Source organism: Garra rufa, chromosome 7 (genome assembly GCF_049309525.1).
Source record: "Garra rufa chromosome 7, GarRuf1.0, whole genome shotgun sequence".
In the NCBI taxonomy this organism is placed as follows: Eukaryota; Metazoa; Chordata; class Actinopteri; order Cypriniformes; family Cyprinidae; genus Garra; species Garra rufa.
Genome location: NC_133367.1, coordinates 16,912,698 through 16,936,178, shown reverse-complemented (window position 1 = coordinate 16,936,178; position 23,481 = coordinate 16,912,698). Strand labels below are relative to the sequence as shown.

Genomic DNA, 23,481 nt, shown 5'->3' with positions numbered 1-23,481 from the left:
CTTCGTAATTGGTTATGTAGTGTTTTTTTTTTTTTTTTTTTTTTTTTTTTTTTTTTTTTGTAGTAGTAGTAGTAGTAGTAGTAGTAGTAGTTCTTATCTACTTGAATGTCAACTTATTGAACATTTTTGGAAACTTCAGTCAAGGAGCATGACCATCAATTTAGTGGGTTAGCAACACGTACTCCTAACAATTTTGGACCTTAAGATCTCTTTTAAGAGTTAAGGTGTTGAAGCCATCTGCTGAATATCTTTATGCTCGTTAATTTACATATTAGCTTCGGAGATTTATCAAATGCATTGTTAATTCAAAGGTGCAGTGTGTAGATTGTTGCGGCATCTAGCGGTGAGGTTGTGAATAGCAACAGTCCTCCGCTCACCCCTCCCTTCACAGAACTACGGAAGCTGATACAGGATTAAAATCTCGGCGTTTTTGACAGCAACGAATAGTGAGATTTCTTTTAAAACATAATTTAAGCAATTATATTTACTTAATCATTCAATAAAACAATGTTATTGTGAATATTACTGTTACTTGTTCATCATTGTGTCAGTGTTTTTTTTTTTCCGCAAGAACAACAATGATGTAGATATAAACTGATATTTCTAAGGTAATAAAAACATAATGGTTCATTAAGTAAGGTCTTTATACACCCCTGAAAACATGGTTATGTATATTATATTGCACCTCTGTCTAGAGATTATCTTAAATATTACACAGTGCACCTTTAAGTATATATTTGACATCCATCTTAACCTGCTGCTTTGTCCTCTCGGGATTTTAATATTTGTATCATTGTATAAGAATAAAAGTGACATTTGTATTTATTAAAGTTGTGTGCTTGAGTCACCCCTGCTATTGATGCCCCAAAAAATGATTTTGTCCAGTTTGGATCCTGGGGGTATTTCCATTCACTAGGTCTGCACGGATAGGCAAAGAAAGTCCTATGGATACCCGCTCTGTAGAGGAGTAAGGAAGTTACAGAGGACTCCACGGATAGGCAAAAATCCTTCAGAGTACTGCTTTTTTTACTGTTTTTAAGAAAAAGTTTCAGTGAAAGAGCGAGTGAACTGATAGGTCACTCAAGAGGAGTGTAGAGTAGAGCATTTATACATAAACTGAATAAATACGCTTTTCAATGATGTATGGTTTGTAAGGATAGGACAATATCAGGTTGAGATACAACAAAAATCTGTAATCTGAAGGTGCAAAAAAAAAAAAAAAAAAAGCTAAATATTGAGAAAATAGCCTTTGAAATTATTGAAGTTTTTCTCAGTGCATATTAATCAAAAAATATGTTTTGATAAAATATCTTCATGGAACATGATCTTTATTTAATATCCTAATGATTTTTAGCATAAAAGAAAAATCTGTAATTTTAACCTATACAATGTATTTTTGGTTATTGCTACATATATACCCGTGCTACTTAAGTCACATATCATAAAAATCATGAAAATTAATAATAATAATCACAACAATAAAAACAGAATTTAAGAACATTTAAGAGGATTTAAAATTTTATTTAAAATTAATTAACACACTAACACAGTATAACTCATTCAATAAATGTACAACTAAGCAGATGAGGTTAGACTAATTGGCTACCTTCAGACTGATCATTTGAATCCTTTAATATGTACACCTTTTTTACATAAATCATTAGTTGTATAATTTTAATTGAGCTGGTAAATGGTGCCATCTGTTATGTTGTTGAAGACCTGCAGTTAAATACAGCATCAACACTGTGAGCTCAACAGGAAACAGATGTGCCTTCAGTACTACTGTTTTGAGGGTAGGGCCAAGAATGTGTTATTGACTGATTATTTGTAATTATTTGTGAAATTAGCACTTTCTAACTGAAAATGGTTTTGAAATCAATTTTGGGAAATATAGCATTAATCTGGATTGAAAATGTATTTTAACACCCCTATAGGAAAATGCGGTGGATTCCTAAATTGTACTTCATAATGACAGTGACTCTGAAGCTCTTATGATTCTGCTGTTGATGACCTTTAGATGATACAGTCAAGAGTCTGTGGTTCTGATGTTTCTGATGTTCAGAGATCCAGTCTGATTGTCCAGCTGCAGTCTGTAAATGTAATACATGCATGACACATGCAAACAGCAGAAGAACATCACTGAGTTTATATGTAATTACTTAGTTATCACTTGTCACAGGACAGGAGGAAACCTGCACACTTCACCAGCAAACTAAACACACAAGCTCAGGATGTTGGTCCATCCAACAGACCAAACCTCAATTCTAAAGACATCAAACCGCAGCAGGTTTCAGTTTGACTCAGAAGATCAACTTCAGTAAACTGTTACTATGAGATCATACACAGTTTTAACGCTGTACTTTTCCAATAGCCTCCATTTTACCATGACGTAGTTTTGATAGCACACGTTTTACTATATATAACATGCACATGCGCATTCGCATTAGGAGGGTCAAACTCTGTTGTGGGAGGATTCACATTAGTTCTTTTGTGTTTGTTTAGATCCGTTGTGCTTTCATTGATAGTCTTAATAATTCAGACTTTTCACTGAATGACTGGAAATGTTTCACACACTTGCTTTCTTCCGTTTGTCCTTCTGGTGTCTAATTGGTAAGTTATTAACAAACTTTGTATTCACATTTCACAGTAATAAGACCCTGCTCTGGTTCAGATTTGATTGTTCTAATCTAGAGTGTTTGAATCTGTCTTTGTTTTCTCAAATGCAAATCCGTAAAATCTGTATGTCCATCAGGTTTCATGTTTGGTGAGTCAGTGTCAGTGATGGAGGGAAATTCTGTCACTTTAGGATCTCTGACAGTCACAAACATCCCAACTCAACATGCTGGACTCTATAAAGTAAAGACAGAGGGGCTGAAACAGTCCTCAATATCATTCAGCGTTTTTAGCTATGGTGAGTAAAAAGGTATTTTTTATTAGCCTTTTACAAAATAAAACCAACACATTTACCCCCAATTTTTTTTGGATTGTATTTATGCATGTTTTTGTTTGTCTAATGTTTTCCAGCTCATCTGCCTGTTCCTTTCATCAGCAAGAGCAATGCACAGTGTTCATCACCACAGCAGAACTGTTCACTGGTGTGTTCAGTGGTAAATGTGAGTCATGTGACTCTCTCCTGGTACAAAGGAAACAGTTTATTGTCCAGCATCAGTGTGTCTGATCTCAGCATCAGTCTCTCTCTACCTCTGGAGGTGGAATATCAGGATAAAAACTCCTACAGCTGTGTGCTCAACAATCCCATCAGCAACCAGACTCAAGATTTGGACATCAGCAAACTCTGTCACAGATGTTCAGGTAGGGCAGTGCTGATAATGGTGTTTATTTACTGATCTGGGGTGGGTTTAACAAAAACATCATTAGCCACCTATGGCTGCAAGTTCAGTCGTTATCAACATAGTCCAATGATTTCCCGAAACCAGAGTTCAAACGAACATTCGCAAACGGCGTCGCAAATTTACGTGGTTGCAACAGCTCTCAACCTGTGGCTACAAACATAGTTTTTGTTAGCAAGACATATAGGCTTAAACAAGTTTTGCTCTTGTGTACGTAAGCTAACATGCAGTACAGTCTATATCTTCCTTTCTATCTGAATGTAAATGCAATTTAATCTAAGTTTTATACGCGTCCTCTATTAACATAGTTTTTAAATAGTGCACAAGTACATGAATGCCTACCCCGGAGTACACTGTAAAAAATGACTGTGAATTTAACGGTAAAAAACTGTAAAAATACTACGGTAAAAATCTGTGAAATGGTTAACGGTAAGTTCCCTTTGTATATACGGTGAAAAACTGCATGTAATTTTACGGGAGTATACCGTTTTTGAAAATGAAAAAGAACGTAAAATTTACAGTGAATAACCGTAAATTGACATTCCCAGAATTCCCTGTTTTTAATTTTTTTTATTTGATGTTTTTTTGTTGAAATAACTTTTTCTTCTTAGTTTTTTCTTGGCCGTTTTGTACATTAGGGTTGTATGTTACATCTTATGTTGTTAAATTAATGTTTTTGCATTATTTCAGTTTTATGTGTGTTACCATGATGGTGTTTAGTGTTTGTGTGAATGACACTGTGTACCTTCTATATAAGTTATTATTTAAAACCTCCTTGTGATGGGCTTTAGTTCATCATGTGATGTTGTCATCACCACCTGCTTTTGGTGGTTATCAGTGTATTACAAAGATACAAAACAGATTTCAGCATTTCAAAAAGTTGGTACGTTACCATTATATCAGCGAAATGACGGTATTTACCTGTAAATTTACTTACCTGAAAACCGTAAAATGTAAAACATGTTACCGTAAACATTGCTACCGTATTTTTTACAGGAAAACTCTGGTAACCACAGCTGCCAGGTTTTTCCCGTAAATTTTACGGCTTTTTTTTTTACAGTGTATGACGTAAAACGTAAGAGGAAAGCGAAATGACTGAGAACAGAAAAAATGTAAATTAGTCATCAGGTGCCATGTTCAATGTAGCCGCATTTTGAGACCTCAGTTAAAAAGTTATTACGTGGTGACGTCATTAACAACGGCCCTACATTGTTGATCTAATGTGGTTCAAACAAGGAGATGCGGCAATGTTTGTTAGTTTCGACAACAATGCATCGTAGGCCTACTATGGAGGTTAATCAGCAGTTATATCTCTGATCTCTTTTGCTGTAGACCGACACATTTTTCACACCAATGAGGCTCTTATAGTGCTTTTTCTCCTCCTCCACATCCTCCAGTCTCACTCTATAGGAAAGTGTTCATCTGTGCTGTTACTGCTGCTGCTGGATCTCTGTTGATTGTAGCTGCATTTGGGACATACTGCTTCTGCAAGAAAATAGGTCAGTAATTGAATTAACTATATTAATATTAACCACAGTTAATGCTTTTGAATTTAATACACAGCATTCTACATATGCAAGCTTTGTTGTTTTTACCTAATATGAATTATTGTTAATGTAGTTACGACACAGGGGGAAGACAGAACGGATTTAGAATTCAGTAAACCAACAGTACAAAACATGGTAAGATCATGACTGAGTTGTAGTCTGACTAAAGCTGTTTGCAACTTTTATTTACCACAGAAAATAATTCCCTTATCAAGTCTGTCTCTCAACATTATGTATGGGGGAAACCCTTTTCCTCTGCCATGCTGAAGCCTGGTTAAATCACTCTACTGCTCAGCAGTAGCCAATGGCATTTAAGCATTAGCGATTAGCGACTCAGGTGCTGTATTGGTGATGTCAGGTGTTCAAAATCTAGGGGTCGAGGGGAAGTTTGCAAGTACATGTCTAAAATTGGAGTGGCCTTGGGTTTCAAGTCCAACTCTCTCACCATCAGGCCACAACTGCCTTTTCCTTTAAAGGGATAGTTCACCCAAAAATGAAAATTTGATGTTTATCTGCGTACCCCCAATGCATCCAAGATGTAGGTTACTTTGTTTCCTCAGAAAAACACAAACAGAGATTTTTTAACGAAAACCGGTGCAGTCTGCCAGACTTATCATGGACGTGGATGGGCACCAAACCTTTAAAAGTAAACAAAAACATGCACAGACAAATCCAAATTACACCCTGCGGCTCGTGGTGATACATTGATGTCCTAAGACACGAAACGATTGGTTTTTGTGAGAAACTGAACAGCATTTATATCATTTTTACCTTTGATACACAGCCACGTCCATCTGTAATGTGCACGAGTTTGGCATCAGTCACATCACATGTGCACGCGCTCTGTCATAGAATACGCAAATGCCGGAAGCAATCTGTCGCATGTATACGACACTCATTGTTTACACAGTGCACAGAGATTGTGGGTATAGCGGCTATTCAAAATGGTAATTACTTGCGCGTATCCTGATTGTTTGAACCGATTTAAAGCTAAAAGACTACATTAGTTTGTGCAAACTCATCCGGGACTTTCCACTGATTTGCCCTTACGGCGTTTGCGTATTCTACGCTAGAGCGCGTGCTCATGTGACGTGACTGATGCCAAACTCGTGCACATTACAGATGGACGTGGCTGTGTATCAAAGGTAAAAAATGATATAAATACTGTTCAGTTCCTCACAAAAATCGTTGCAGAGCCTTATAGGAGTAGCTGGAGCTCCAGCTCCCTCTCGCTGGAGGTAATGGGTGGAGATAGACACCTAACCACACCCTTACCCTATCCCTAAACATAACTCCACCTATTTGTTCACACAGAGATGGAGCTGGACATCCAGAGAGGTGGAGCAGGAGGCCATTTGGCTCTACAGTGAGCAGTACTTGGATTTGTGGAAATCTAAAAATAACCTGCAGGGAACATTCTGGGAAGATTCTTTTTAGGTTATAAAATTAAACCAAAAATAACCTGCAGGGAATGTTTAAAAGAAAGCCTACAGGAGCTAATGTTAGGGGAACATTATGTGTTTGCTGGGTAGTCCCCTGCCTCAGCGCAGCAGTTAGTACAGAGTATAGAGCATAAAGCTGTTTTCGACTGCTCATTCTGCCTTGCAACTGCATGCAGGATGCCATCTTGAATTATCTAATGCAATTCTGGCAAATTTCAACTTCTCTGTTATTTCCTGCTGATTTAAAAGACAATTTCAATTGAATATCACAGCGGCGAATGGGTCAAGTTTAAATGCTTTCAGAATTGGTGGATGTGTTTATTCAGTCATTGGAATTTTGCAAAGCGGAGCCAAGCAAAAGTGTTAATACCACCTAAGGCAGTGCTCCCTAAATGATCTAGTTGAGAGACATGCCGGAGAGGAGTGCGGATTCAAACAACTTAGTTGTCCAATAGCTGCTCAGCCTTCCCCTCCTGCACAGACAGAACATGCTGTGCAAAAAATGTAATATCCAGGTTGTGAAACCTAATGAAAGCGTTCCAAGACAACCAGATGTCCTGAATAGACATGTCTTAAAGGATGAGTTCACCCAAAAATGAAAATTAGCTCATTATTTACTCACCCTCTTGGTATCCAAGGTGAATTATCCTGGCACGTCCAAGCTATATTTTGGCAAAGGGTGGGTGTTTCTTGCCAACAGTCCGAAACAAGTCAATTAAAGATCCATCCATAATAAAAAGAGCCTCACATGGCTCCAGGGGGTGAATAAAGGCCTCCTGTAGTAAACTGATGTGTTTTAGTAAGAATAATATCCATATTTAAAATGTAATAATCTATTTAATCTAGCTTGAAATATTTAAGTCATATACACCTTGGATGCCTTGAGGGCAAGTAAATAATGGACTATTTTTAATTTTTGGGTGAACTAACCATTTAACCCCGGCCCATGAAGAAGACACACTCCTTATGGATTGGGCAAGCACTCCCATGGGGCAATCAATTTATGCTCTCCAGGGCATCTGTGAGCGAATTGAAGTGTGTAGCTGTGCTTCATATTGTCAATCACCGAATTCGGTATTTATGTATGCCTGCTCATAGAGGCCAGAAATAAATGTGAGCACTAATTTGCTTTTGTTTCCTGTCCCTATATGATGCTAGTCCAGTGTTGATTGATTGCGTACAAGGACAGCCAACATCACTTATATAACCGCTGAGCCCGCCAATCAGGTGAAGGCTCAAATGCCATTGGCTATTTCAGAGGAATAGAGTAATCCAATCTGGTTTAGCTTTAAACCCATATGCTCATTCAACTTTTAAAAAAAAAATCATGCAATGCAACTTGAATAAAACAATTTCCTGTAGATGCTCATTTTGTGCTTTTGTTGATGTTACAATTCTACACTGTAGAATGATCAAGAGACATATAAACATTCAGTTAAAGAAATTATGAAAGAAAACTTTTTTTCTCTTAAACATAGTAGCATTAATCCTGAATTAACTTACACTCTGAGTGAATTTGTAGCAGAATTGTATTATTAGCTTTTAAACAGTCACAGCAGGTTCCTAATTGACTCTGTGTTTTCTTTCAGAAATCAAGCATGGATGCTGCAAATTTAAATGTCCCCAAAAAGCAGTGTGCAGGTGTTACATTGTCTTATTTTTAGATCACTGTTTTTTTTTTTTTTGATTGAAGATAAAATGCAAAATCAATACTTTTTTTAAATAAAGTTGGATATTCCAATCCATTTATTGTCTGTTTGGTCAAAAACAAACAACAACAAACATGAAGGAGAGAAAAGTAGCAGCTAAGTAATAGTTTACACCTTTAATAAAACATCTGCAGTTGGTTTGTAAAGGTGATTTTTATGCAAGTATCTGTAGTTTATCAGAGCATTTTTCATGGAATACTTTACTTTACTACAGTCCAAAGCTTAATGCTATATTTTACTGCACTATATTATTTCATAAATAAAAGTTTTTTTTTTTTTTTTTTACCCTTAATACTTAAGAATGTTAAAAATGTAGTACTTACTTGTACTCAAGTGAATATTCAAATTACTTTTACTTGAGTAAAAGTAACAAAGTAATCAATTTCTAATGTAATTAAGTATTAAATTAAATTTAATATAAAACGTAGTGCAGTAAATAGTACAATATTATGCTTTGGAACGTTATGAAGTAAAGTGTTCTAAAGAAGAAACACTCTGATAATGTACAGGAAATTGAAAAGTATTTTTTACAGTAGAGTACTTTTACTTCACTACTGTCCGCCTCTGCCAGTGTGTGATGTTTTGAGTGATTCAAAAGAGTGCATCATTGTCCAAAGCAAGTAATTCAGTTGATATAACGTTTTGAAAAGCTTTATTTCTGCTGTTAGCAGTGTTGGGCATGTTACTTTAAAAAAGTATTTAGTTATAGTTATTTATCACAAATAGCAACTGAGTTAGTAACTGAGTTACATTTATTATAAAAGCAACTAATTACCAGGGAAAGTAACTAGTGTTACTTAAAATGTAAAATTACATGGATGCCCCTAATATTAGCCTACAATGCAAATTTTAAAGGGTGAATTTAACTCTCTCAGTGTTAAAATTAACACTTTACCAGTGTATATATGGATACCACCAGTAAAGTGTTAAACTAACACTTTTGAAAGTGTTAACATTTTTAACACCCTGATAGTGTTAAAAACAAATTCTTACAGTGTAAAATTTTAACACCAGAATGGGTGATAAAAAAAACAACACCAAGTTTGGTGTTCAAAGTTAACACTCATGGATTACCTGATCAACACTGCACCAGTGTTCATGTGAATATATTAAAAAATAAACCCACAAAACAATACACGTTTACATTTATTTATTATATAATTTAAATATTTTTCCCTGCACCAAAATGTCTTCACATTCAGTGTTTTCAATACATGTTTTTACAACAATTAAACATCATAATGTCAAGGCAAATCAATACAAATGCACAAAATACATATTCTTATTTGGTCCATATGTGCTTTTAATGTCATAAGGTTTGTAATGCTTACATTTATCAGCTAAAACAACAGTCTTTGCTAAGAGTTTGGACCTCGTTGGAGAGAGTAGTCTCGTTCCTTGTTTTCAGCATGACAAGATGTATTACTCTGCAGCTTTTAGCCAAGCTAGATAGCCACTCACATTTGCAGCATCACAAAAGTGCTCCAGTAAAATTGGACAACTAAATAATGAAAATATTCACATTCATTTATCAGGTGAAATATCGGAGACATGTATCAAGTACAGTAGTCAAGTCACCATTATTTATATAGTGCGTTTTACAATGCAGATTGTGTCAAAGTAGATTTACAATGTTAAACAGGGAAATAATGTATTGAAATAGTGTTCCATTCTCCTCTGGCCTGACGAAACCAGCAGTTTAAATCTAGGCTTCAATAAAGTCAGATTGAGTAGAGGACTTGTCTGGTTCCTGTAGTCTTGTGCCAATGGGTGTGTTGACGAGGTGTTCACTAGGGTGAAACCTCTCTCTAGGGCTCATCTAGTTGTCCTGGTCTCTGCTGACAATCAGGACTGTATGAGGTTGTCTGGATCCAGTGGACTGCAGTGACCATCAGATCTGGATAAAGTCTGGATGTGGGTGGCTACAGTGGCCTCGGAATAAGAACAAAACAGACTAGTGTTATTGTAGCTGCCATTCTTTCAAGCAACAAAGTCATAATTCATAAATAATTGACAGTGCAAACATACCAAAACCTTACAATTGATACATTTTTTGGAAGGAGATCAGACTCTTTAATATTATTGTTTAATAATCAAAACAATAGGTATGACAATCAATAATCTTAAAATATGCAGTTGTGGCTTACCCATTTATTTAGCATGTGTCCTAACAAAGCTCTTCTCATCCCACTTAAAGTATACTCTTCAAGCACATCATCTTGAAAGAAAGAATAGAAAGAATATCGCTCTGAGAAAAAGTTTAGGAGTGCACAACACATAAATATCACTATAAATCAATATGACGTTCACAAATATATTTTTAAATAAGGTAAAACACTTACTACTTACATTTCCCTGTTAAAAGCAACCTTCACGTCAGCACCGCATCGCAATTCAAATCTGTGAGAAACATTTAGGCTGGTTTAGGCACAAACAGCATACAACTATCATCATAAAGTAGTAATATCCTATATAATACATAATGTTAATGAGATAAAACACTTACTTTGTGTTTTTCTTGATCAAACCAACTTCCCCGTCTGCTTCACATCATGAGTGAAAATATCTCTGAAAAAAAAAAAAACGTTTAAGAGAGCACAAACATCACTAAATATCACTATTAGTCAATGTGATGTTATAAAATGCATATTTTAAAAAAGCTTAAACACTTAATACTTACATTTCCCTTTAAAAAGCGACCTCTGCGTCAGCACCGCATAGTAATTCAAATCTGTGAGAAATGTTTAGATGCACACAGCATATTAACATTGTCATAAAGAAATATTCTACTTTACATAATGTAAGTGAGGTAAACACCTACTTCCTTTGTTTTCCTTGATAAAACCAGCTTCCTCGTCTGCTCCACATTGGGAGTGAAAGAAAATGTAGCTCTGAGAAAAAGTTTATAAGTGCACAACAAATAAATATCAATATAAATAAATATGGCCTTATAAAATACACATTTTAAATGAAGTAAAACACTTACTTCTTATGTTTCTCTGTTAAAAGTGACCTCTGCGTCAGCACCGCATCGCAATTCAAATCTGTGAGAACCGTTAAGGCTCATTTAGGCGCGAACAGCATACGGTTAATATCAATATCATAAAGTATTATCTTATAAAATACATATCGCAACTGAGATAAAACACTTACTTTCGGTGTTTCCTTGATAGAACCTGTCTCCTCCGCATTGTGAATGAAAGATAATATCTCTGAGAAAAAGTTAGTAGGTGTCACACTCTGGCTGGGTTGAGGAGTAGAGATGGAGGGGGAGAACCGGAGTAAATGAAAGAATAAAGTTTATTGAAACAAAACACTGAATAATGATAACAAATAAACAAAACCAGGAGCAGGAAACGAGCACATGTAACCAAACAAACGGAAGTGACATATACATCGACGGACACTGGGGAGTGAGCAGACACAGACTTTATTCACAGAAACATGGGCGTGGTCACAAACAAGATAACGAGATGACGAGGGGGAAATACAAATATGGGCAAGACTAAACCAAAAGGACTAAACCAAAAGGGGGAGAACAAGGACTAAACCAAATGAACTAGAAACATGGGGGGAAAAACACTTGGAAACATGACAGAACAGGACAAAACACAGACATGATCCTGACATTACCCCCCCCTCCCCCGAAGGCGCGTCTCACGCCTAATAACATCCAAAGGGGAGGGAGGGTGGGCGCCCTGGAGACCGCTAGGTAGGGACACAGGGGACACAGGATACAGAGGTGGTCTCCAGGGCGGATCAGGGAGCTCAGGTGGCCATGGTGGGTCAGGAAGGTAGCCATCTTGGGTGCAGATTCAGGCTTGGCGGCCATCTTGGCCGGGGACTCAGGCTTGGCGGCCATCTTGGCCAGGGACTCAGGAACAACGACCATCTTGGCCGGGGACTCAGGCTTGGCGGCCATCTTGGCCAGGGACTCAGGAACAACAGCCATCTTGGCCAGGGATTCAGGCTTGGCGGCCATCTTGGCCAGGGACTCAGGAACAACGGCCATCTTGGCCAGGGATTCGGACTTGGCGGCCATCTTGGCCAGGGACTCAGGAACAACGGCCATCTTGGCCAGGGATTCGGACTTGGCGGCCATCTTGGCCGGGAACTCAGGAACGGCGGCCATCTTGGCCAGGGATTCAGGCTTGGTGGCCTTTTTTCCGTATTTGTATTATTATTATTATCGTCATCATTATTATTATTATTATTATTATTGTATATATTTTTATTTTCATTTATATTCGTTTCACTACCTGAATGATTCATTCGTCAGTGAACAGTATTATATAGTCTAGTCTATTAGATGAAACAAAATAAAAATATGTTCAATCCAACCTTTAAACTACATTCCAGTCAAAATCAGTCATAGCATGTCAAGCATTTACAGTATCATTTCCATATACGTTAAGTAAAGAGATGAAAATGAAGGGGGAAAACGAATATAAACGAAAAAAATATATATATATAGGCCTACAATAATAGGCTAATTATAATAATTAATAATAATTATAATAATGATGACGATAATAATAATACAAATACGGAAAAAAGACGATCAGTTAATAGAAGGAATGTCATGTAGGCCTATTTTATGGTGTGACAATAAATGATTTCCAAATGAAACTACGTGAATAATTCACTCTTCACTGAAACACTATATTTGTCTATTAATTAGACTAAATAAAATACAGTATATAATGTTAAATTCAGCCTTTGAACTGTAAAAATCCCAGTCATAGAACCTACATTCAGAACGTTAAGGAGATCTAAATGAAGGGGAAAATAACGAATATAAACGAATAATAAAAATATTACGGAAAGAGGAGGATCAGTTAATGGACAAGACTCTGAGATACATAAAATGTTTCCTGTAGGACTATTTTATTTGATGTACTTTATGTAATATTTATTCATGATAAACTTTTTAATATAGGTCTATATAGTCTACATCGCACACAGACAGCACTGGCATATACAGCTTCGCCCATTGTTAATATAATAATTTAATATTGTATTAATTTCTGTAACAATTAATATAATAATTTCTTAATTAAAAATAAAATATGAATAAACCTATCTCTGATAATCCTGGGTTACTATGGTCACGCAGGTTTGTTTATGTATTAAACTCGTGGCCTCGAGAAATGCATCTTGTTTCCTCAACATAAGAAGTCGTGGCCACGAGAAATGGATCTCGTTTCCTCATCATCGCATCTTGTGGCCACGACATAAGGATGTCGTTACCTCGACAAAATGATCTCGTGGCCACGACATAATATGACGTTCCCACGAGTTAATATGTCGTGGCCACAACAAACATAAGTGAACCGAAGGTGTCCCCTGGCGGGCACCGTAGATCAGGACACTTTCTCGTGATTATTTTATTATGTAAAACAAATCTGCACAGGCAGCCATCTGTTAACACGGACGCCGAAATAAAACGCGTATTTAGGGCTCGCGATTTGCAGTCAAATTCAACAGCTGCTCACGAGGAGCGTCTCGCTGCAGCCTGCGGTCGACATCCAACCCCGCCCACATCCAAGTGTGACGCCAGACGCCGCGCCCATATTCAAACACGTCACACATCCAACATATTTAATAGTATTAACACATATTAAAATAGTGATAATATGATTAGCAATGTTCACATTTGTGGACATATCTTTAGAGAATTAGATGAAAATGAAAATATGCTAAGTGTTACTTTTACAATAACAAAACTTAAATCTGATCTTGTCTAAGCTATGCCAAAATCGATTATAATAAACGTGAATTTATGTCATTACACAAACAAATAGGGTAAGGTTTAAATCTTTTATTACCAATTACCATTTTCCTAACTTTAATCAACCAAAGCAAGCGTTTTACCGGCTGTTCGTATGTAATTAGTTCCATATGAAAGATTACAGGTTTAATTTGTATTATTTAATACAAACTGTTTTGTTTACATCTCCGATACAACATACTTCCGCCATTCTTGCACATGCGTACAACATCGGGATTCTTTTTTTTATTATTATTATTTTATTAAATAATAATTGGACATAAATATTGAAATAGAAATCCAGATACACAAAATAAAAGCTTAATCTGTATACAGTAATATAATATGTAATAATAAAAATAAATAAAAATAATCTAATACCATAGAGAGAAAAAAATAAATAAATAAACGTCTAAATAAAAAGTAAATAAATAAACAAACTAAATTAAAACCTAGAAACAACTAAACAATAGTTCAAATTTTCTTCCTTTTTCCCTTACATATTCAAAAATTATATTGTGGGAGCATAACCAGAAAAAAGTTCTCCGTGAAATGTAACAGCAAATGTATTCATTTGTTTTAAAGACTTTTTAAAAACTTCTATTTCTGATAAAAAAAAAATACATTTTGGTATGCATTTAGCAAATTTCTGTTTATGAATATAATATTTGGCTTGCAAAATGTAAAATTTAACAACGTACTCAATCATTTTACTTTTATGAGAATAAGTACAGATAACATCTTTTGGATAACATCTTGGAGCTCACGGAGGATGTGTGTGTCACGTAAACACGTAAACACGCTGTTAAAAGAAAGGAAAGGAAAGGAGGTGAAGTGAGGCCAAGTATGGTGACCCATACAAGGAATTTGTGCTCTGCATTTAACCCATCCAAGTGCACACACACAGTAGTGAACACACACACACCGTGAACACACACCCGGAGCAGTGGGCAGTTGGGGGATCGGTGCCTTGCTCAAGGGACTCACCTCAGTCGTGGTATTGAGGGTGGAGAGAGTGCTGTACATTCACTCCCCCCACCTACAATCCCTGCCGGACCTGAGACTCGAACCTGCAACCTTTGGGTTACAAGTCCGACTCTCTAACCATTAGGCCACGGCTGCCCCATAAAAGGTTAAAGCGGTTAACGTAAGCAGCGAGATGTACTAGGACCTTTGATAACTTGCTTATTCGCTTGTTTGAACGTAACGTTAATGCTTTCTGCTAACTTTGATTTGAAGAATGCGTTATTCCAGCCCATTGTCCTGTCTGGCCTGTTTGCAGCATATAACATATTCTGGACTAACGTTACCAGGAGGAGACAGACGGAGCTTTGGAGTTCATTCAAAGGTAACAGTTGCATTCTAACAATCTGAGTACCTGCATTTTGCATGTAGATATGATAGAATATGTTTCTCAACTCAAGAAGAGAGACGTTTTTTTAGGGAGTATAATTCAGATGTACAAAAGCTAAAACTAATGTGAATTACATATTGTCTGCTTCCTGACTGTTTTGTAGATATTTATCCTGAGAGAGAAACAAGTTGAAAGGCAAAGACCCATCTAAACCGACAGGACACAGAAGAAACCAGTTAAAGTGAGCCCAAGTTGCCAGTCTTCTTTGCAATGTGAATGATTTTCAGTGGAATTACTGACATGTAAGTACACATACACCAAGATCTTTTCCTTTTATTATGTTTATTATGTACACTAGCGTTCAAAAGTTTGTGATCAGTAGGTTTTATTTTTTGAAATAAGTATCTTCTGCTCATCAAGGCTGCATTTAATTGATCAAAAATACAGAAAAAAATATAATGTTGTGAATTATTATTAAAATGTTAAATGTTTTATCCATTTTAATATACTTAAAAATGTAATTTATTTCTGAATTTTCAGCATCAATACTCTAGTCTTCTAATTACTCCAGTGTCACATGATCATTTAGAAATCATTGTATATGCTGATTTATTATCAATGTTAGAAGCAATTGTGCTGCTTAATATTTTTAATAGCCTGTGATACTTTTTTCAGGATTCTTTCATGGATTTATTTTTTTTTTACTTTTATCCAACAAGCATGTTACATTGAAATTGATTGTAAAGATTTATATTTTTAGACAAAATGTATCTTTTAAATAACTGCTGTTCTTTGAAACCTATTCATCAAAGAATCCTAAAAAGGTATCACAGGCTCCAAAACATACACTGACAACATTGACAATAACATTGACAATAAATCAGGATATTGATAATAAATGAGAATGATCTCTGAAAGATCATGTAACACTGGTGTAATGATACTGAACATTCAGCTTTGCATCTCAGAAATAAATTATATTTGAAATTATAGTAAAATATAAAACTTGTAGTAACTTGTAAAAATTGTAATTTTCACAATTGTACTGTTTAATATCATACTGATCTAACTGTAACAATCATCACTCCCTCTGCCTTTGACTGTATCTGTCATCCCTCTGTCTGTGTCTGACTGTATCATTGTTTTGTAAAATATCTAATGTATTGCCCTTTTTGTTCTTTTCTATATTTTAGCCACTCTTTGCATCCTGGGATGGAACAGCATCTGGAGCTGAACTGTTCTCCTTTTTTGATCAGAAGTTTTGTTGGACTCACTTGAGGCCTTGTTGTTTGGCCATGTTGGACTGTTCGTGAAGTTGTGAAAATTCATCACTGTCTTTATGGTATTTAGAACCATTTAATTATGACCATGTTGGTTAACTTGATGTTGGTTAAACTTTGGCTAAATATTGGTTAAACTTAACATTTAGCAGGGTAATATATGTTTCAAGTAAATATTTTCATGCCCAATTAATTTTGGAATTCAGAATAATACTAAATACACTGTTCTATGACATTTCTTTAATACAAATTTGAGAGTTATTAAATAAGAGAGTTGTTAAATAAAATTGGACCTGTTTTTCAAGATTAAGATGTGTCAAATTATTATTATTTTTGTTTTTATTAAATAATGGGTGCACTGAGTTTCATACTATACAACACTTTATGCAGTTAAATATTGTTTAAAGCTTATGCAGTTAATAAATTGTTTAAATTGCTAGTCATTATTATTCAGCAATCTGGAAAATAAATACTGCAAATAAAGAATACACAAATTAAAGTAGTACAATATTTTTTACAGTCAAACGTTATTTAATGATTTCCAGTACACTTGTAAAATTGCAAACTATTGCTGCAATTTCACAGTAGCAGCTCTAAAAATGTATATATTGTTGCTTGTATATATACAAAAAATTGCTGTATTTTAACAGTAAAACTGTAGTTAATAATTTACAGTGCACTTGTAAAAAATTACAGTATTACTGGCAACCAAAGTTGCCAGTAACTTGCTGTAAATTTTACAGTAATTTTTTTACAGTGTCATACTAACAAGAACAGTGTCATACTAACAAGAACAGTGTCATACTACCAAGAAAACAATGTGCTTTTGTAAAATAAACAGGGTGCAGTCTCTGTCTCTGCCACCTCTCTTCACAGACACGTAAATAAAACAACCTGAATCTCTGTAAATACCTGCCGCACATACATGAGAAATATATGTATAGAAAGCTTGAAATATCAACGTTTAAATGTAAAATTAGCCACGTCGAAAAAAATACTCTCTGATAAAGTAATCCGTATGATACCAATGCAAGCTCCAATATGTCCTGTCTAAACTCATCTCTAATGTAACACATAATGGTAACAACATTCTACACAAAATCGAGTAAGAAGCACTGAACATCATTAATACTCTCAGCAAAGTCAAAGTGTTTCAGCAACTTTAAAATGAATCAGTGAACTTCCAGGCATCTTAAGGCTGGTTTTGGTTCCGCTGTAGCTGGTCGACATATAACAACTAAAAAGCCATTTTATTTAGTTGATCCAGCCAGGGTTGCTGTTTGTGGCGAAACCATACGCATAACAACACAATGATATCAGTCATGAAGAGTAGAAACATGTAGAGTGTATCAGTAATGCAGACTATGAAAGGTCCTTGTGTTCTCCAGTATGAGACATTGTGAGGAGGTCCTAATGCCCTTCTTGGTGAGGTAATTGTGAAAAAACGCAGTCAGTTCTATCAGTTAAAATAGGATGTAAACAGGCAGGACAAAATAATAAGTTATACTGGATTAGCAGTAATACATCTGTGCGAAGGATAAGAAAAAGATAATCGCTCAAAATTCCTGTCCAGGTCATTTTTTAGGCAGCCTCATAAGTCTGATTCAAGGACATCCTGTATGCCTCAAAGTGATGTCTTTTGGCTTTGGTGACCATTTATTACCATCATTGTCCTGTAATAAAACACAGATTCACAAATGGTAAAAGTAACTGATGTGTCAGTTACATGAACACAACAGGAAAGGTTTTCTTTTCCTACATATTTAAAACAGCTGCATCAAACAGTCATCTTTTGTAGCTCAGTAATACGAAGTTATTATTTAGTTTATTTGGGAGTTATGACAGTTTTTTTGTTTTGTTTTGTTTTTTTTTTCTGGTGAAGAACTGTTTCTGTGATGTTTAAAATAAAGGACCAAAAATATCCATATTGCACATTTAGGTTGAAATACTTACATTCTGTGCTGCTGGTTAATATCCTCTGTGGCGACAGTAAATCACACCAGCAATTACAACCGCACCCACCAGCACAACAACAGCACCAACTATTCCTGCTACTGCAGCTGAAGACAGACCCAAATCTGGGACAGCCAAAGACAGACAGTCATTATTACAAGAGAGTGAATGATAATCCATTCAGTATTTGACATTATCTTTCACTGACACTTACACCTTTCTACTTTGGTCAAACATTGTAAGATATTTAACTAAGAAATGGCACTGTCTGCTGTTTTTAGCAATAGCAGTTAAAACATCACAATCACTGTGAACTCAAAATAAAACTTTATTAAACAATATTTAACAATGTTCAACTTTATTCATCAATATTAAGCATTTGCATGTTACTAATGTCCACAACAGTCCACAACCAAACAGGAAATGCCTTGATTATATACTCACCAGTGACAGTGACACTAAATCTTTTCACTCTGGTGATGCTGTAGCTGCTGTAGCTGCTGTTCATCTGTAGTTTATAAAGTCCAGAGTCTGTGGTTCTGGTGTCTTTGATGGTCAAAGATCCAGTCGGATTCACCTCCAGTCTGCCTTTGAATCTCACACCACCATCTTCACACTGAACATCTATACAGGCTTTTTTGGGATCACCAGTCAATTGAGCAATGAGAGTGTCATTAAAATGCCACGTCAATGCATCATTTTGTTTTGGTATTTCACTACAATTTAAAGTGACAGAGTCTCCCTCGTTTCTCTTCACTTCTTCTTGTTCAGCAGCAGGGACACCTGAAACACAAACCAACAACTGTCAAGATGATCTTTCTGCTGAAAATAATAACAAACTCGCCAATATAAAAAGAACTGTGAAGATTAAATCAACAAGCCCCTTCTTGCATTATTTTTGTTTACATATTTTCTTTTGAATCCTTATTTAAATAGAACCAGCTTGCTTTGTTTGCATCTGAGCTCAACTGCAGCTTTTCATAAAAAAAAAAACAACTACAACAAAACATTAACCACTCACCGTTGAGAATGACATTAAATATTTTGTCACTGCTGCTGTTTCTGCCAAGGATCTTCAGATCATAATCTCCAGCATCTGTGTTTCTGATATTTGTGATGGTTAGAGATCCAGTCTGATTATCCAGCTTCAGTCGGTCACTGAATTTCTCAGTACCTTGATTACACTGAACAGCCGTACAGATCAAACTAAGATCTCCATTGATTTGCGCAATACGAATACTGTTGAAATACCATTTAATATCTTCTTGTTGGTTTGTTTCAACATCAGTGTGAAAAATCACTGAATCTCCCTCCATCACAGAGACCAAAATTGTATCTGATCCAACACCAGATGCAACTGAAGAAAAAAAATAAATAATAAAAAAAAATAATAATAATATGTATATAATGCACTGCTTCAATATTACTGTGAAAATGTTTTATCTAGATATCAATTTTCTAAAATCCACATTCCACAAGTCTTTATTTGTATATGCATTGATGTAAAATATATCAACTTTTACTGACGTATGATATTGACCTGATTACATACAAGGCCACTAAAACTTTTCCACATAAATTTCCAGCAACAGTTGGTCTGCATTTCTACCCTGGAAATCCAGAGGTCTCGTGAGAGCACAATTTGAATTGTCTCTGCAAGACACTCTGGCATCGAGCAGTGATGCAGGTTACTGCAATACGTAAGCAATAGTGGGAACCAATCAAATTGGTGTATCTGATGTAGGCGGGACAGAGGCGAGCTAAGGTGATGATGACAGCACTGCGACGTCCGAATCATATAGTAAACTTTGAAAGATCGCTGTCGCTTGAGATGAACAACAAATTGTTTGAAACGGCTTTGGCCGCTACAATGAACGAGTTAGACTTGGCTTTCCATATAAAAGGAGGAACAGAAAACCGAAAACTCGAATCGTTCCTTTGCAAGAAGGACGTTTTTGCTGTTTTGCCGACTGGATACGGCAAGAGTTTAATCTATCAGTTCACGAGTTCACGCTTACATATAATTAGCCGGAGAATAGTAGTGCATGTTTGGCGTGCTGTCCGGTGAAGGGCTCCGAGCTCAGGAGTGGCCCGAACCCAGAGTAGCCTACGTTACCCCCCAATGGGAGTAGCGAGAACTCGGAGTGAAGAGATGGGGTGGTGGGGGTTTACTGATAAACCATCGAGTGAATTGAGGTGAGTCAGCTGTATTTAAACCTATGGCGCTGATTGACTTGTGATGTTTACGCTAAGCATCTGACGCGCTTCTCGCGAACTTTGTTAATGAAACTTCATTTAGCTCTGCTGGTAGCTAAGCGTGTATTGTTGTGATTGGTCGTGGCGTTATCCAATTGCGTGCAGTTAGAGTTTCAAATGCATGCTCGGTGCCGCCCCTCGAGTTAGGCAGTTTTCATTGCTCGATCCCAGACCCATAATCTTAATAGATCCAATAATGACTGATTGCAGAACAGCAGAACCATACGTCACAGCAGTCACACGGCAGCAGCAGGCTCAGCCGGTTGTGGGCGGAGTCTCCTGCTGCAACCCAATCAGGTCCCAATTCACAAACTATGCGTTTTAAATAGTATTCGCAAATAGAATTAGTATGTCCCAAATCGTATTATGTTTAAAAAGTATTCCAAAGATTTCCGGGTGGTCTACTACTTAACTTCAGAATACGACATACGGATCAATGCACCCACAACACGTTACGCGGTGAACGAAAATTCGATTAGAACTACAAATACGCATAAAAAGTGTAAAAACAAAAAAACAAAACTACAAACATGGCGGATATGCGCGATCAAGGGACGGGTGGAGAAATGGGTTTGAGTTATAAATAATCAATGTGTTACCTGATAAAAAAAAAAAATATATATATATATTTAATGTTATCCGCGTTATATTTCATGTGCAGCAACATAATGAACTTTTAGAACTGCAGAAACAAATGATGAGAGTCTGCTGGCCAAAGAGTCCTTCGTGTTTCACTTTGAATTTAAGGATGATATTGATATGGACATTTTCCTTAAAGAGTGTGTGAACAAACATGCCTCAGGATTAACTGCATAGGTTTAACCTAATTTAGTTAGGTGAGTAATGTGTGGTTATTATTGTTGTCAAATGTGTGCCTTCTGTGCTATAACATTTGTTTGATTTTTGTAATATTTTTTTTGAAAATCCAGTTAATGATGCGTATAGTGTATAGTACATGGTTTAAGTACTATGAAAAACTGGTTAATCCTGAAATTATTAAGTAAAAATATAGTTTAACTATATAAAAACGTTCTATTGCTCAGGTTTTGTTTTTTTTTTGTTTAAGCTTTGCACTCAGTTTATACTGTTTATCTTTTAAGACAACAAAAATGTTACACACACGTATATAATTTAAATAGGCGCGATTAAATACATATATAATTTAAACAGGCGCGAATACACACATATATATTTATAAATATGTATTTATATTTATTTTTTTCAATTAAAAACTAACTTTAAATTAAATACTGACTTAACATTAACAGCTTTGAAACACTTCACAAAGATAAGAAGTGCAATTTCTGGTGTTTATCATTAATAAATCATTTGTATTATTATTATTATCATTTTTAAATAACATACAACACGTTATAAAGAAACAACATTAAAAATAAGAAAAGGAAAAGAAAAAATATAAGTTGATAATTATTTTCACACACTTTCGATCTGAGTTGGAGACTCCGCCCACTACCGGCTGAGCCTGCTGCCGTGTGACTGCTGTGACGTATGGTTCTGCTGTTCTGCAATCGGCCCTATCTCTTATTTGGGTCTGGATTTTTCCAGGCCACTGCATTTCATCTGTGTCAGGTTTATTTTTGGATCGTAAACACCGTAATTATTTCTGTGGTGGGCGCTGTAGTCACCCTATCCTATCGTCAACGCAGCACCTTACAGTATATAAACTACCACAAAATTAGAAGTCAGAAAAATGGTTGAAACAAATAACGGTCTTACCGTGGTCGAACAAAAACAAGATCCCTGCAAGCGAATTAAAGAACAGCTTCATTGTCCCCTCAGATTCTGATTCAAAACGCGTTTTGCTCTTCTTCTTTAGTATAGCGACTTCTTTTAGCAGTATCCTAAAAAGTGAAAGTAATTCTCAGGAACCAAATTGATCAAATATACCCTGCAGGGACACAATGTAGGGAGTAAAACTTACCGGGGTTAAATTGGTTTTGTTTTTGATATTCGTGACACATTCAGCGATAAACACCAATAACTTTAAAACGACTTGCTCTAAAAAGTCTAACGGTGTGACAGCCAAAAGGGCATAGCTGATCATGTTTCACAGCCTTCATTTTCAGTATTTTCGCTCTGTATAATGAGCACTGCCCCGCACAAGCCGTCGCAATGTGCATTAAGCCGGGAGAGCTCGCTCTCACGGAGCTTTCAATAAGGGACCGTGGGGAAAGTGCAAGTTTTCTTCGTTTTTTTTTTTTTTTTTTTTTTTTTGCTGTAGCTCAGTGAGCGTTGTTTTTGTGATAGCTTATTTGTAAAGCCTTTCATGCATGGTACAGATGCTATAAATTGTATTATATTGTAAAATACAATATATCAACATAAATAACCATTTAAAATGATTATTATATCATTAAATGGCAACTTTACACATACATATGGAGACAAATTTACATTGTGTGTGTGTGTGTGTGTGTGTGTGTGTGTGTGTGTGTGTGTGTGTATGTGTGTGTGTGTGTGTGTGTGTGTGTGTGTGTATATATATATACACACACACACACACACACATACATATATATATATATATATATATATATATATATATATATATATATATATATATATATATATATATTTGTTACGACCTCCCAGTCTAGGTTAGGAGGCCAGTGACAAGATAAGTAAAAAAAATAGAATTTTAACGAAAAGAACACCCCTCTCTCCTGTCCCAGCTCAGAATGACCACAAAGATAATTTCAAGTTCCACACAAAAGAGACGTTATTGTTACAGACTAAATGGTAGAAGCTTTTCACTTCGGAAGGGGATCAAAGGCCAAAAAAACAAACAAAAAGAAAACT

General features: G+C 35.9%; 1 protein-coding gene across 1 annotated transcript; it reads right to left on the bottom strand.

The window, feature by feature from the left end:
- Positions 1–16,977: 16,977 nt before the first annotated feature.
- On the bottom strand, positions 16,978–22,772 carry LOC141337821 (uncharacterized). The gene is made up of 5 exons (XM_073843409.1): positions 22,399–22,772; positions 19,427–19,762; positions 18,850–19,188; positions 18,406–18,530; positions 16,978–18,125 (listed from the first exon to the last, which is right to left on the bottom strand). The coding sequence occupies exons 1-4, from the start codon at positions 22,448–22,450 to the stop codon at positions 18,421–18,423; spliced, it is 837 nt and encodes a 278-aa protein (XP_073699510.1). The 5' UTR covers positions 22,451–22,772; the 3' UTR covers positions 16,978–18,125; positions 18,406–18,420.
- Between the last annotated feature and the right edge of the window lie 709 nt (positions 22,773–23,481).

Bases quoted from the DNA above. Each gene is read 5' to 3' on its own strand.
- LOC141337821 (XM_073843409.1), bottom strand. From the start codon at position 22,450: ATGAAGCTGTTCTTTAATTCGCTTGCAGGGATCTTGTTTTTGTTCGAC. The intron at 19,189-19,426 runs GTGAGTGGTTAA...TTTGTGTTTCAG, and splicing joins ATTTAATGTCATTCTCAACG to GTGTCCCTGCTGCTGAACAA. The intron at 18,531-18,849 runs GTGAGTATATAA...TGGCTGTCCCAG, and splicing joins ATTTAGTGTCACTGTCACTG to ATTTGGGTCTGTCTTCAGCT.